Source organism: Apteryx mantelli, chromosome 6, assembly GCF_036417845.1.
Source record: "Apteryx mantelli isolate bAptMan1 chromosome 6, bAptMan1.hap1, whole genome shotgun sequence".
In the NCBI taxonomy this organism is placed as follows: Eukaryota; Metazoa; Chordata; class Aves; order Apterygiformes; family Apterygidae; genus Apteryx; species Apteryx mantelli.
In genome coordinates, this window is record NC_089983.1 from 18,816,868 (window position 1) to 18,833,244 (window position 16,377).

At 37.8% G+C, this 16,377-nt stretch overlaps 1 protein-coding gene across 3 annotated transcripts in view; it reads right to left on the minus strand.

Annotated features, from left to right (window-relative positions):
• The window catches only part of MYO1B (myosin IB), a 117,805-nt gene that overhangs the window by 3,438 nt on the left and 97,990 nt on the right, over positions 1-16,377 (minus strand). Inside the window, exons 22-30 of one of the 3 annotated variants that reach the window (XM_067298928.1) lie at positions 15,722-15,808; positions 15,340-15,426; positions 12,595-12,681; positions 9,361-9,435; positions 8,814-8,948; positions 7,785-7,891; positions 5,931-6,063; positions 4,067-4,219; positions 3,019-3,146 (exon numbers count right to left, since the gene is read on the minus strand). In XM_067298928.1, coding sequence (XP_067155029.1) covers positions 3,019-3,146; positions 4,067-4,219; positions 5,931-6,063; positions 7,785-7,891; positions 8,814-8,948; positions 9,361-9,435; positions 12,595-12,681; positions 15,340-15,426; positions 15,722-15,808 — 992 coding nt within the window. The remainder of the gene's footprint in view (positions 1-3,018; positions 3,147-4,066; positions 4,220-5,930; positions 6,064-7,784; positions 7,892-8,813; positions 8,949-9,360; positions 9,436-12,594; positions 12,682-15,339; positions 15,427-15,721; positions 15,809-16,377) is intronic. The other 2 variants (XM_067298929.1, XM_067298931.1) reach the window with 2 other exon arrangements.

Sequence of the window (16,377 nt, forward strand, 5' to 3'; positions counted from 1 at the left end):
TAAACTAAAACAAATACCTTGAGTAAGTGCCAGGCATCTATCTATTCCCTCAAAGACCAATAGTCCTGTGACTTAAAAAAAAAAAAGTTGCCTCAGCAGAGGGCAGCTGAAGCCACAGTCATAAAAAGACGTGTCAGTTCATCCAATAAACCACAAATATGCGGTCGAGGGGGATAATTACTCCAGTTGAGCAGCATTTCAAAACTCAGCAGAATCTGGGGTGAATGGTGAATCTGAGCTATCTTAGGCCCTTACTGTATTATCCAAGTGTCTCCAGATACCTCAGTAAAAATTTTATCTCCATTTTACAGATGAGAATTGGAGGCGCGCAAAGTGCCCTCCTCGTGGCACGCTGCAGACGTGCTGCACAGCTAAACCTGAAGCCTTGCCAGCGCCAGGGCCAGCCCCACTCCCAGCCTTGGCTCTGCTCCGGGCAGCTCCGTCCTCCCCACGGGCACCCCCATTTGGGCCAAGACTATTCACTGCCTCACCCCTAAAGAAAAATGCTTTGGGGGTTTTCCCCATTCCTTTAAATGGCACAGCAGCAGGAGCCCGCTGGTCTCGTGACGGACATCATCTTGGTCCTGAGCATCACTCCAGAAGAGCCAGATACCATCTTCAGGTCAGTATTAATAACAGGAGCTTGGAAATAAAAAGCCACAGGCTGCAGTGTGGCCCGAGTCTCCCTCACGAAAGCCACGATGCCTTTGGCCTGTAACTCTGCACCTTTTTCAGCAGTTATTTGCTACTCTTTTCCAAAGGAGGCAATTTAAAACAGAAATGCCAATGTACCAGAAACCCAGGACAGACTCTTTCCTACTGCTTCACCGTCTTCAAAGGGACCTTTTTGTTTTCATGGAATGAAACTAAATGCTTCTATAACAACATCGGGAGCACTTTTCTTCTAGATTACATTTCTTTAGCTTATCTGGTATTTTAACAGTTCTCATATTTCTAATCCTTAGTTAGCCTTTGCAGCCCTTTACCCAGCAATTAGGAAACTTCATTTCCTCCCCAGCAATCTCCAAGTGAGATGTTTCCTACAGTCCAAAGATAAATAAATCTGGATTTGACCCTCCATTTTCTACTAGAGGAGAAATTTCTTTGAGTTTGGACAACTGTTTTAAAACACAACAGGCTCTTCTAATGGAGCCTCGAACGTCACCTCCCCGACCTGCAGAGCAAGACTCAGAGCAATAAACAAGACAGCGCTGCGCTTTGGCTGATGTGCAGCACTTGCTGACCTAAAAAGTCCTTTGTAATAAAGGCAGATTTTCCCTTTTAGCATCCTTAAAAAGTCCTCCAGCAGAGGCCAAAAACTTCAAAGAATTTGTTCTTCTGCCGGAAACCACAAATCAAGCTGACGGCAGAGCTCAGGGGAGGAAGTGGCCCGCGCCGCGCTGGGCTGCCCTCCGTCCAGCTTTCCTGCTGAACAGCCCAGGCACTTAAAGATTAACTTCTTCAGCGCTTCCTGCCACGCAAGCATCCCGAAAACGCAGATAGGTCTTAGAGCCATCAGCTATGTCACCAGCACTGCCTTGTCCTAGACCTTTCTGAAGCCTGCAATCTTTGCCTAGAACTGCACGGATGAACACGGGCAGACAAAACGCCCTTTCCGACGCCTCCCTCTAGCACAGCGGGCCCTAATGCCGGGCCACTCTTCCAATATAACACATGTAAAGCTAAACACTATGTCTCTGACTAGACATACCCCTGATCAACGGCATTTTTGCTTATGGGAGCTCCCTTGTCAAAAAGTGGCGCACAGGAGTCAAAGTAAGGGCCACATTTTCTCCTCCGCTCCTAACTGTGTGCGTGCGCGTGCGCGACTCCCGGACACCAGCCTGTTTTCCAGAGCTAACGCAGGCAGGCAGTCCAGACAAGTGCAATGCACACACAGATTTCAGTCTAGTAGTTTATTCCACTGTAACAACCATTCACCTAGAAACTTACTGGGGACAGCTGCAACTCTTTTAAAGGCTAAAAGCACACACACTTCAGTAAAAGTAAATTAAATCACATCTGGTAACAGAACAAAGAAAAAACGACAGATGTCATTTTCAAGCAAAATTAGCCTTTAAGCAAACCCTCAAATCTGAACAGACACAAACTGTAACTATAATCAGAACCTGAGAATACAACCAGTGCCGTGCAGAGGGACAGGGGGTTCAATTTTTGCTTAGAGAAATTCTATTTCACTACTGTTAAAAAGTTCCAACTTTTTCTTCTTTATTCAAAATGAATAACTCCACCAAATCAACACTATTGAAATCAAGGGGCACTTCACACAACAAAATCCATGAGTAACCAAGGGAGTGAGGGACTCTTACTCAGCAGACTTTATGAACTCGCACTAAGAGAACCATTTTTATTCCAGGGTTGTAAACACCTGGAATGAAGAAAATCTGATTCTTACTTAAGGCCAAGGTATGAAACAGAACCAAATGGAAAGAAATTTTAATTTGAGATTAAAGCTTTTTATATATATAAAAAAAGTGGTTCTTCACTATCATCAGGAATTTTAAAATATATTTTTCACCTTCACAAAAAAGAAGGTAGATCTCTATAAACCTACATTATTAGCACCACTGTTACATATGTGTAGGGGAAGGTGCTTTTCATTTGTGTTTTTTTGTTTTCACTGGAACTTGGCACCTGGTGTCCACTTTGACTAAAAAATAAACATCTCATAGGAATATATGAAGCTTCTAGTCACACACAAAATGATTTTTTTAAATATAATATCTCTTAATTGCTAATGCAACATTTCTGCCTCATAGCTCTATCTGAAACTACCTTAAGAAAAGGACATTTTCTCTAATGACTTTCAAGGAAGTAAGAGCCAAATGAACACTAGAAATGAGCGCTCACAGAAAACTGGACCCTTATTTACAATTATTTTGTAAAGAGAAAAGAAATATCAGCTGCACAATAGACTTTGTTTCTCTGACATCAGATGATTGACTTTTTAGCATGCTACATTGAAGGAAATGCGCTTCTGAACAAACAAGAACATACTCATCAGAAATCTCAATGTTGAGCTTCTGTTTGGTTTGGCTGAGAGTAGTGCGGTAGAGTTTAGTGGCCATTTCAATAAGGTGATCACTGCTGAACAGGAAATCTCCTTTACCAGCTGCTCCTGAACCCTGAAATGGAAAGAAAAGTAGTTAGGACTTCCAAAACCTAAAATATGCAAAATATTACGTGTCAGTGAAGCAGTAGGTTTTACAAGGAGTCTTCCTGCCGCAATCCAACAGCAGCCTTTTGTCTCGTAAATTAAACAGGGATGCAGCGCAGTGTCGAGGCTCAAAATGCAACGCACTCTTTAGTGAACTTCCAACCCGCTCAGAGGGTTACAAACCCCTCCTGACCCTACAGGAGGTCACCTTCAGTTGTCCTCCAAAATTGTGCTATGTCCATCTCCCTCTGCTGGCTGCATCACAGCAGCTCACAGTAATTTCAGAAAGGAATGGAAGCCAATTAGCACCGCCAACATTAGGATGAAGGTGTTGGACATGAAAAGACACTACATATGGCATTTTTCAAATCCATTTAAACAAGAAAACAAATGCCAGCTTAATGATTTTAACAGAGCAATTCTGACAGTGCAGAGAAGAAATAAAGCACTGAACTAAGTTCGTTAGAACTGAGTAACCAAACGAGCTATGCCAAAACATGGATTTCTTGGGATTCCATAAGGAAGAGAGAAATACTCTGCCAGTGTGTCAGGGAGAGTTATACAAGCAGCTAAAAAGGGAAACACAGTCACAAGGTAGCAAAAACAGATTAAAGGGCCATTTTACTAATGGAAAACTCTAATCCTGAAGAGGCCACAGCAAAAAATGAAGCCTGATTTTCACAAGTAAGTTATCGTTCATGATGCAATAACTGTACTCATTCGGCTTCAGTAGTTTTAAATACAAGTTTCTGGAGATACGGCAAAGGTCAATAATAGTGCCCTAAATCTACAGGCCAATCCCATTCCTTTAATGCTACAAGCTAATTAATAACCAATTTTTATATCGCTGCATGTAGAACAGACATATATTATAAAGTTGTAACCTACCTCCTTGAGGTGCACTGCAAAGAAGCCATCATTTTGGGAGCTCATGGACACTTTAGTAACATCTCCCAGTGGAACTTCTGACTTGATATTTCCAGACTTTTGATCCGCAAGGAGAACATTATTTTTTGTTAGTAAGAAAATTCTAGAGGTAGCCTGCAAATATAAAAAATGCAAATCATTATCTACACAAAAAGAGAACTGGTCTTTCCTGAGGACACTGGGAGGACGAACAGATCATACAGTTAATACGCTTAGCCCACATTAGTAAACATGAACATCTACAGTTCAGTAAAAGCTGCAGATCAGTGAAAATTAGGTCAAATTTACTTATGGGTCTAATTATAGATTGAGAAGCTTAGCTCATTTGGGCATATATGCTGACATATAAACAGTTTCTTTAATTACTAGTTTATAGTTACAAAATCCAGAAACTGAAACTCAGAAAGTCTGCAAATCAGGCTGACCCTCATTTCTCATGCTCTGCCAGTCTCCAAGATAACCAACGTTTCTTTTCAGTGACAGCCAATTCAGGACTACGCCGCAGGACCACCTACTGTTACTCACCTAACCTGTGCTGCTTCGCAACAACTGCTTAGGTATGTTCAATGCTATGTTCTCCTCCCATCATCTATCAGAATTATTCTTTCCAAGAATACATATCCATATTTTCAAATGACATATATTTCTAAAGAATTTATTTTTAAATTCATTTTTGAAAATAATAAAAACTACATTTCAAAAGAGAACTTAATCTACATACACAAGCTTTTAAACACATAAGAAATGACTTCTTAAGAGACTATCAGATTTTTTCAAGTAAAAATACATTTTAAAAAACTTTTCAAATTGAAGTTTCAAATAGGACAACCTATGTTAGGTGTAAACCTATTATAAAATATCATGATAATTCAGTTAAATAGGTTTTTTTTATCTTTTTCCCTGTAGAAGTAAAAAAAAAAAATTAACCATTGTAGTTAAAACATGGCTGTCTTAAGTACACAGACCACAGCTCATGAAGATAATTCCTTTTCTAAAAAAATCTTGACAGCTAAGGCCCATATAAGTACAGGGAAGATACTGTCTTCATTTAATTAGTTCCTTCTAAACTGAAAAATCAATTTGGCATCAACAAAAGACAACTTAATTTCACTCCTGCAATGCATAAATGACATCTACACCTGAGAAGCTGAGATCTACTAGTTCTAACATTTAGATGGATATGGTGACAATTAAATTGACTAAGAGAGGATAATACTTCCTGTTTTAATAAATGCAAAGCAAGCCCTATGCTTGATGGAAAAAAAAAAAAAAGTACCTAGCATATTTAACAGCTTTATTTAAATGATGAAAGAAAACTGTCTTTTCATTCCAAAAAGCTTATGGTATCGATAAGAAGATGACAGGCACAGCTAACGAAGTATTTCACTCACAATTTTATAACATAATAAGATGTGATAATCAAGAGTCTGAAAGACAAAGGTTAAGTTTTCCAAATACTTAAACAAGAACAACATTTTCTAAATATTTACTTTCCAATTGGCAAACAGCAGAACCAAGTTTAGTACAAAGACTACATTTAGTTGTGAATCAACATAGCCTGTTACCAGTTGATGAGAAGCCATTTTTGTTTGGAAAGGTTACTGAAAACTACAAACCCAAATAAGATTTTAATCTTCTTTGTCCAAATTTAAAATGGGTGCTTTAAATCACCAATTTACATAAATAGAACATTTCTGAGCTTACCATTAAAAAAGATTTAAAAAAAAAAAACCCTTCAGACTATCACATGACAGAAAATAAATCTCAGTTTATTTATAACAAAAAATGATCCACCCTTCTGGATAAAGAAATGCTATTTTATTACCTTCCCATTAGCTCTATTGATTTTATTCACAACTTCAGCAATAATGATCTTCTCATCCACAGCATCTTTAAGTTTTTTGTACTTGGGGTTCTTGCTGATTTCCAAATAAGCCCCTTGGAATGGCTGCCCAACACTGTCACAGAACAGAGGAGGAACAGCAGTTAAATATGAATCTCAGAGCAGAAGTAACCTCCTGAAATGGTCATATTGTGGTTCAAGCTCTCTGGAACCAAAAGCAACCCCAAATTTCATTTTCAATAATGCTGTTCTGACAGAAGCTTCCTTAAACTTTGCTACACCGTCTCCCAGGGAAAGTCATTAGCTGCCTCCTGGTTATCAAAAGAGTACTCTAAACAACCCAGAAACCTCTATTCTTGATTTCTACCCATTTTACATCATAGCAACGCAAAATAACACGCTATTTTATGACACAGCTACTAGGGCAACACATGATTTAATGCAAACAGAGCTCTTAACATGGTGTTCGTTTGTGCAATACATTGTCCTTTATCCTACTAAGGACCTATGAACTGCAGCTCCCTGAGCCCAACCCCAGAGTCAGGCTGGTGCCGACGTTAATTCAGCGCAATCGTGTAAGCGTTAATCTGTGCTGTGCACACATACTAGGTCAGTTGAAAATAACTTGGGGAATTCGATGAAGTACCATGCATGTATATCCCCTAGCATATTATGCCAGGGAAAGGGAGGAAGGAGGAGGAGCTGGGGTACAACACAGTATGTGTATTAGACACCAAACCTTGTATACATTAATAGCACAATACTGGTGAACAAAGAGAAATTTCTCACTCCAGTCCATAATAGGATTTTTTTTTCCTGCTCTGGAGATGTTTTCAAATTAAATGGGCCAAATTGCTATGGATATCAAACACAGATATATCCTTGTATACACAATCAGTTTTGATTTAAAATCACCCAAGAGCAGTCTCTGTTTGTGAAAACAGAAGAAATGCATCTTCAGTAAGACCAACAGCTCTGCTCTTTCACAGTATTTCATTGAGCAACAGACAAGAACTTGCTTTTGAGATCTGCTGTTGCTTGTTAAATGTGTACCAGTTCATTAAGACTTTTTGCACTTGCAATTTACCCTGTCTTTATCCATCTCAGGTTTACAGTAACAGCTTCGCTATCAGTTAAGAGTCGGTGAATATAGCTGCTGAATATATTTTGTCTAGAAGTCACTTTAACTAATCATTTTGATTAAATTACAGTCAAAGTACTAAAAGCAAAGCTTTGCCAAGACCAGAGCCCAAAAGGAACCAATATATTATGTGGAATAGCACTGCCTTGGTAATTGCATCTCTGGCACACAGGCAGATGAGAGAGAAAAGGAAGGGTACTGGTATTTCAGCACCAAGAGAAGTCCCTATGTGTTCTTAAATAATTGTATTACATGTGGGAAAATTAGCTACATCTTATGAATCATTATCACACTAACTAATCAGAAACTTTATACAACAATTTCCTTCACCCATAGGCCAATAAAAACATAATAGTAGCTAATCAGCTCTGAAAACAGAATATAAGAGAAAAAGAGAGGAAAATGTTTCTAAAACAGTGAGGGGTGGGGAAAGTATTCCAACTTTTTACTAATTTGGAGTGAAAAAACAACAAAACACGCAAACATCCAAGCAGAGCTTGTCTACACATGGAATTGTCCTCATCAACTGTTCCTGATTCCTGTTCCACTCTCTACTGAACCCTGTTCCAGAAAAACAGTGCCTTATTCCTGCTCAGCTCAAGATAAAATGCAAAATCATATTTCATTTCCTAAACCTATGCAGAGGTATTGAATTTATTGTACATTAAAAGCAGCATGCCAGAAGATGTCATTACCTGGCTGGATATAAAGCCTTTTTATCCTTGAAAAGTTCACTTGCTTCCAGTTTTTCTTCATATATAAGCTTCTGTTGATCTGTGAACTGGTCTCTGTACTTTTTACACTACAAAACATGATATGTTAAACAAACCATAAATTATCCTTCAAAATGTGATTTGAAGCAGGAGCACCCCAGACTACTATTTGCTTATTGCTCAAGATGCACATTCTTAGTATACTTCTGAAGTGACTCAGCTCCATCCTACATGCCACTGTAGCATAGCAACAAACGGCAGAAGCGGTTTTCCTCTTCACCCATTCTAGATACTTCTGAATTACACTGCAAACAATCCGTAAAATATCTCATTTAAGCGTATTTTATTTGAGCATGTATTAGTCATAATCTAAATTTATCTGATTCCAGTCACTGCAATACCTTACTAAAAAAGTTCACAGAAATATATAGATCCACAGTAGTGGAACTTTATGTAAGCAGACATAGAGAACAAAACATAGCTAAGAGAATGAATTTTGCAGGTTCAAAATTAAAAAAAAAAAAAAAAAAGTTCCTTGACAATTCACAGAAAACGCAGCCCACTAAATCAGTAAAGCATCCCATCAGCACTTATATAGATTCTCACTGTTCTCTCCATCCAGTGATCCAAAACAAACTTCAGTTAACTGTGGTTTATAAGTAAAAAATTCCACTGAGTACTTCCAATATTGGTCTAAGACCTAATGCCATAGACACAAACATTATAAGCCACCAGTTAACGGGCAACATGCATACAGGCTTAATATTAAATTAAAAGTTGATGGCAGGAAGCATTCCTCTTTCCTAGACCCAGAAAGGAACAGCCGCTATAGTTATATCCCTTGAAGGCCAAAGACAGTGATTAAAAAAAACAGTTTTTCCAAAGAAATAAAATTGTCCTGGCTAGAACAGGGAGAAATACTTCCTAAAAATAGACTCTTCATGAACAAAACAAAGCTATTGAAAATCACATGATCAAGTTCTGGATAGACTTGACCAGAATGTACCCTACCCTCCACAAATGGAAAATCCTCTTTAGTTCCTTGTGAGTTGAATCCAAGAAAAGGTAAGGTCTTGCTGGCCAGTTCTTATCTACTGGTGATAAAGAGGGCATCTTATTCTTCATTTCCAAGAAGTATTTTTGCATCTGTGATAAAATTGAAGCAAGATGTTTTACTAATCTTCAAATAGCAGAGCTATTGAAATAAGCAATAAAAAGCAGATGCTCTGTCATTAAAAGCATGGTAACCAAACCACAACTCTCAGCTTCAGGAAACCTGAACATGAATTAAAAAAGCCAAGTATATTGAGAAATGCAGATTCAGATAAAATAAGAGTTTGACAAATGCTTAGTTAGTGCCATTCCCATACCATCAAAACATGATACTGTTCCTTCTTTACAACATCAGAGCATTTAGAGTTGTCAATTTTCCATTTGCTTAACTTGGACATTTATTTACAAAGACTAATAGGGCCTTTATACAGCTATTATTTTTGCTAGAAAACAAATTTTTAAAACACAAATAATGTATGTACACATCGTATGGATATATACATACAATTCTCTGAAGGGTAAATTCATAAATTTTTCTTCCAGCATTGGCTCTGAAGAATTTCCTGTACTCTCTGCGGACCTGAAAAATGAAACAAACCCTCAAAGTGAATAGAAGGAATTGATTGTTTTCACGTTTGTTTGTTTGTTTGTTTGATAAAGCTCTATAGTAGAAATACGAAAAAAGTATGTGAACATGCAAAGTGCTCCCTGAAAGAAGAATACTAACTGGGTACGCCTAAAATGTATGAACCAGACCATGGACCAAAAGGTCAAGAAGTTACCTCAGATGACCTGAGTACAGTTGCTACATATTCAAAACAGATAATTTTAAATACTTGCCTCTGAAAAGGCAAGATATTCAAATATTATTGAATTCACTTCATTCTGAGACTATTTTCCCATGCTTGGCATAAAGCTGGACTGCAAAAAGTGGGGTATCATTAGCGATATGTATTTTATTGCATCTGAAGTGACACTGAACTCATACACTAATTACATAGTTAACTGCTGCATTGTTTCTGATTTTTTTCCCTTTAAGATTCTTAATGCACAGAGTTAACTGTAATAAAAAAGGGATTTTTTTTCAGAGCAAACTTATAGATGAAAAAAATCTTTTCGCACAAGCTGTCTTCCAAAAAGAAAACAAGTTTTTGGTGTTTGATAAGAGCAGAGTATTAACACACATGTTGTTTAATGTCAGTGAGCTTGATATTTGCTACTAAAGCTTATCCAGAAATCATAAAAGTGATTACTGAGAATCAACTTTACAGGTGAAAATACTTTTTTTAATACATTCTTGTACAGACAGCTTTCAGAGTATTTCTTCTGCCCTTGGTATTTCTATCAGTGCTACTTAGCACAGTATCTAAATTCCTCCCCTCAGAAAGCCCAATCTGAGACAAAGCCCAGCTGTTTTGGAGTTTTACAAGATGCCCAAGCTCACATCAACTGAGCTGAAACATCCACCAATCTTTGACAAACTTTGACACAGCCTGGAACACACCTGTTAGAAATTTTGAGCAGAAACCAGGAAAAACATCGTGGCTTTGCATAATTTACCCTAGAGCAAATGCAGTGGTTTTAGCTAACTTGCTTTGTGTTGTTGAGTTCATTGGAACCAAAAAATAAAGTGAAATCCATAGAAGAAAAATCCACATCAGCTTGGAACAAAAAGCTCACTTGGCTTATCCTGGCACACCCTCCGCCCCCTACTGAATGTCATACATCTAACATAAGCCAACATCTTGAAAACAAGAAGCTGTCACCATTCTGGAATAAAAACCACAAATACATAGGCTTGCTTTAACTATACATTAAGATGCATCAACAAAACTGGCAGCATTCAGCCTCTTCATTCTGTGCAAATACTGCAGATAATTTTTTCCCCATTGCTTCACAAGAAAAATTTGACTTCTTATACACTGAATATCTGTAAGGTTTAGTGCTAATTAGTGTATATCCCTTATTTATTATTCTGTGATGGAAATTTACACACTCAAACCTATTCCAGCCACAGTCATCCCACATCTCCCCATGTCCTCACAAACTCTCTTTAATGATGTTGCTTCTTATTATTCTTCATGAGCTGCAACGTATGCAAATTGACTGGGAACAAAGGGCTACTGGCACTCAGGGAGGCCAGAAAGCAAGCACTGAGAAATGCGAGTTGTTCCAGAAAAGCCTAAATCTGGAAGGTACCATTAATGCTATTACAACCTACTTACAACACAATCAAAAAAAAAAAAAAAAAAGAATTAATGGTTTAATCTTGACCACTTATTTTAAATCTTCACCTCCATATGCCCTGGGTGAAAATATCTTGTCAATCAGGCAACTGAGAGTTGTCTATGCTAACCATGACATACAGGTAGAATCTTGCCATGGAGCTAGAGACTACGCTCTTATTCAGAAAAATGTGTGTGTTTCAGTTGAGAGAAAAGTGCCACTTAGGCTATTAAAAAATACACTGAAAAGCCACAGCACAGACAGGCAAAAACATGTTCCTGCAGTAACAGGTCTTAAAGGTTTTGGATTCATCAGTTTTCATTCAAATGCTGCTGTTTGATATACAACAGTCTCTGAGTTCTCAGGAGGGACATATTCTTGCTTTAAAATCATGAAAACAGACCCACTTTGGCAGTAGTAGCTAACGTGTGATTCGGATCTGCAGAATGACTTCTTAAAATGGCTCCTTCATATCATCTGCTCTGTTTTCCATGTAGTATTATAATGTATTTATAGATAGATAGATAGATAGATAGATCATATAATTGTATATATAATTATATATCTTTTGTAAATATTTACTCCATTTTATCATTAGAACAAATATGAGAACACAAGAGCTGTACTTTTCTCTGCATTATCAAGTAAATTGTTCCCTTTGATATATCTGTAGTCTACAACATCCCTATTAGCAGAAGTGACACCCAAGCCAAACCAAACTGATCTAGAATTTGGCAGTTCTTCAGGACCGCTTTTGTAAAATTATGGTTGAAAACCTAAAATGAGCAAAACTGCATTATGTAAATCATTCAGGCACAAACCTGAAATGTCTCACGATGCCATTTTTATAGTCTATTGACAAGTAGGACTACATTTTTACAGATTACAAATGTGTTTTCTATTGCTAGCCAATCCTTGAAAGCAAGGGAAAGAAACCAAAAGAGCCACTACTGCATCCCTCCACTTTTCTAGGAAGTCACGGCTGCCACAAGCCATAGGTAACTGCGTGCAATGCCATGCCCTGAAAAGGCTTGATGAAAGCAACAGTACGTTACTGTTAGCTTTAGACCATGCCCTAGACCCTGGGGTGAGGGGGTCTAACATGAGCAGCAATAAGTGTCAAACAGCTCTCCCCTACTTCCCAGTCAAATAAGCAGAGGTCACAATAAGAAAATACATGCTTGTAATCTTTCCAGATAGGATCTTTGCCAAGGTAGGTCAAATTTTAAGTCAACAACCATAACAGAGTCCCTCTGATCTGATATTTGTCTCCCACTTGAAAATTAAAACTCCTGAAATGACAAAAAACATCAAATGCCTAAATACTGCTGTATATTGAGGCATTTTCAGCTTACAAATTTTTCAGGAAAGTCCATGACAAAACAAAGCAATGTAATTTTGTGTCAAATCATGCTTACTAGTCATCCCACCCAACCGCTTGTTTATTAAGTGTTAGTAAGATGCGACGCTTTATTGAGTTCATGTTGACAGAAGGAAGTGTTTGAGAAAGTACCTTCAGTCCAAGCCAGTAAGCCCAAATGACTGCAACAGCATGCTTACGCCTAGCCTCCTCCTTCAAGCGTTTCAATTCCCTTCGAGCCTAAAAGGTTTAGATAGTGAACAAAAGAGACAGCCCGATGCAGACAGCACAATGACCAGGAAAAGGCTTCTCCCAAACAGAACAGCCAACTTACAGTTAAGATACAGAAGGATGGAAGAACCTTTAAAACCCAATGTGTCAGTGTGAAAATGGTGTGAAGCCACACACGAGGGCAATAAAAGCCTCCACTGCTGCTTAAATGACATGTAAAGACAAGAATTTTGCCAGCCCCATTATTTGCGACCAATGTTTGCATCTTATCTGCCATGCACACCTTGCAATCAATGCTAAGTGCAACTCGCTTCTGAGAACTTTCTCTGCAATTACATGATCAAAACAATGTGTACGAAAATCAAGACTTACTAAAACCTTACTATCTAGTCAATTCTTCTATGTACAAGTGCTTGGGCATACCAGGAACAACTCTAAAATTGTGTATGTAGTGATGAATCACTGGCACTGCACTGAGGACTTTATTCTGGAGGGGTTTTTTTAATTTTGATTTTTATGTACATTAAAAAAAAACCCTCCACCCTGGTAAATTATCTTCTTCTCTATGGAACGATGGCGTAAACCCCCCAAACATAGTGCCTTCCTCACATAGAAGCAAAGAGATAGGCACCTACCTACCTTTCATCAATAATTCTCATTTTAGGAAAGCAAAGTATTCTAAACACAAAGGCATGTATGGGCAACTTAACAGAATCTCACATTTTAGACTATACCGATACATTTGTTACTCAGTTATTTGATGATAAAAAATCAAGTAAAATAAAGAGTTCCAGTAGTATAGGATCAGACAGTCACAGTAGCTCTAGCAATGTATCTGCAGTTGCCAAGTTATATATCAAATAGACTCAGGCAACAGCAGATGCAATCTATGCCAATGACACTTTTTGCACATATTTCTGGTGTAGCTAGAAAGGTTAATTTACATCAGATCTAGGCTCTCAGAGAATATGTTTTCACTCATTTGTATGGAACAAAAGTTCCTACTATACAGCATTTTAAAAACAGGGACTGTGCCTAGCCAAGTATTTGCCTGCCGTGTGAAAAGGAAGGAAAGCGAGTACTTGAGCTCTGTAACTTTTTTTTTAAAGCAAGCGATCTCTGAAGGTAACTTTCAGAAACTTTTGTTTTAGATGTTCTCCTGGGAAAAGATAAAACATGATGCCATTAGTAAGTTTAATCTTTTATCAGGTACTTTTCAGGAATAAGGAAAGGAAAATATTTAAGGAAAATATGGCATTTTTTCAAGAAATTCCTGTGAGCCAACTGATAAAAATAACTACTAAAAAAAACTATCCAAATCTATTAAATATTTAAGTGAGGAGCTCTAATACAGCACTAACACTATTGCATTACTTTCTGATCTTGTCCTTTTTAACTCTAAAGACTGTCATAATCCTAAGAAAATAAATATCACCTCTGCAGTACTGGGCAATTTTTTTTTTTTTTGGGGGGGGGGGGTTGGTGAAAGGAACTCTGGTTAAAAATAAATTATCAATTTACTGCATTAAAATAAATGGAAAGGGAACAGTGTCCATATCAACTTATACAGCTACCTAAAGATCAGGCTAGAACAGAAAAGATGCAAGTCTCGTGTGAGGGAAATTCTCTACATGCTTATTTTTTGATTCCCAGGATTGCCATTTCATTACAGATCTAATAGATTTGTATCCAAATAGCAAAGGTCAAACTCAGCATTATACTTCAGATGTAATCTGAACACATCTCCTCATCTAGTTTGCAAGGTGTTCTGAGAAGAACACCCCCCGCCCCTCTGACCCAAATAATAATTGGATGGTGTTTAAAACTTAATGGATTTACTGAATATGTTTTTCAACTAAGTCAAGAATTTATTAATTGAAACCCATAAAATGTTGGCCTCTAGTGAACAGCATTTCAAACGTTCACATAACCCCCAACTGCAGGCTGGGGATTAGCAAGAATCTTTCAGTGGGACTTTGCTTCTGAAAACAAACAGCTGATGCTGGAATTCCTGGGATTTTTCTAGGGCCATAAGTTAGAACTGCAAGCTAACATAATTTTCTGCTAAAAAGATCAGGTCATAAAGCTGCACTTTACTTGCAGTCACGCAAATTTTCTTAATGGTTTAAATCACAACCAGAGAATCAATTAAGCTGATTAAAACTAAAGATTTGGTAAAATTAATAGCATTGTTTTGAACTTCTAAATGAAGACTGTCCAGGGTGCAGAATATCCAGCCTCATGAAAATCTCAATTGAATCTCTACGACAGCATCACTGAAAGCACTTGTTCAGAAAAAAGAACCAAAACGAAAAACAACCCCCATGCCCCCACAAAAAAAACATGCCTTGCATATTTACATGTAGTTAAATGCATTTCCTAATTTGAGAATACTATAGTCTAACCATTATTAATCTAGTCTAATGGCTTGTTAGTACAAATCACTATTTCACTGCCATGCAAATAATTTCCTACTCTACAAAAAACTGACATACAGAATGCTGTCAGAAAATTAAGTGTTGCATGAATGGAAATGGAAGGAATCAATGATCATGCTCTATTATTTTTACGTCATTGTATTAGTCATTCATTCTCACTATTTACTACTGATTAAATGTTGATATTGTTGGGTAATGAAGGGAGGCATGTGATATGTGCACGAAGTACCTTATATCCAAGCCAGTAAGCCCAAATAACAGCAATAGCATGTTTATTTCTAGCCTCCTCCTTCAGTCGTCTCAGTTCCCTTCGCGCCTGTGATGCATTTGAAAATGGGATATAGAAAAGCTTAGGGAAGAAAAGGTTACTGCAAGTTCCCGATGGTGGAAGAAAGAAAGAAAGAAACCAGTCACTACAAACAGCAAACATGAAAGCGTGTCCCAGCTTCCCAGACTGTACCAGCTGAAACATGTTAGCAGCAAAGAGAAATAAAAATTCAGTAGTTTAAGCAATTGAAAGTATTCCCACATAACTTTATCCTGAAGGGTCTTCTTCATCCTATGTAGAAACAATCAACAATCAAATGCAGAACTTTTTGCCATTCTCTTACCTGGGTACCATGCCAATAAGCAGCAATTGTTGTGGCAGCCTCATTGCAACGCTTTCGATGCTTAAGTTCTCGAAGAAGTTTCCGAGCCTGTGACCAATGGAAAAATAATATTTTATTCTACAAATCACCTTAATTTCTTAGTGATTTTAAACGAAGGCACTGTAAGCTGCAAATCTAAGGAAAACCAAAACACAGTGCCTCCAAATCCCCAAAGTAAATTCATAAATACTATGGAGCCTAACATTCTCAGTTCCAAATAGGGCACTGCGCACAGGCAAGAGCTTGGGACTGGAAATTGAGGCGATCTTAGTTCAACATTTAGTTTTCTCCCAGGTCTGCTGCATGACCCAAGATATCTATACATTTATTCTACCTGTACAGTGGCAACGACACATTTCCTCCACACGGTAGCTGTCTTATCCATTTAGATGGCAAAAAACAATAAATCACAAGTAAATTGCATGGCTGAGGGTCAGACTTCAAGGCTACTGGCATACCAGGCTTTTATCCACGGCAGTGCTACCTCAGAAGAATGTGTCCTCCATTCACAAACAGAAAACCGTAACTTGAGATGAGATGATGCTTTTACCCAGTTTTCCTCAAATAATGCTCATGGGAGAAGACAACACCTCAACCATTAAATCACCAGGATATTT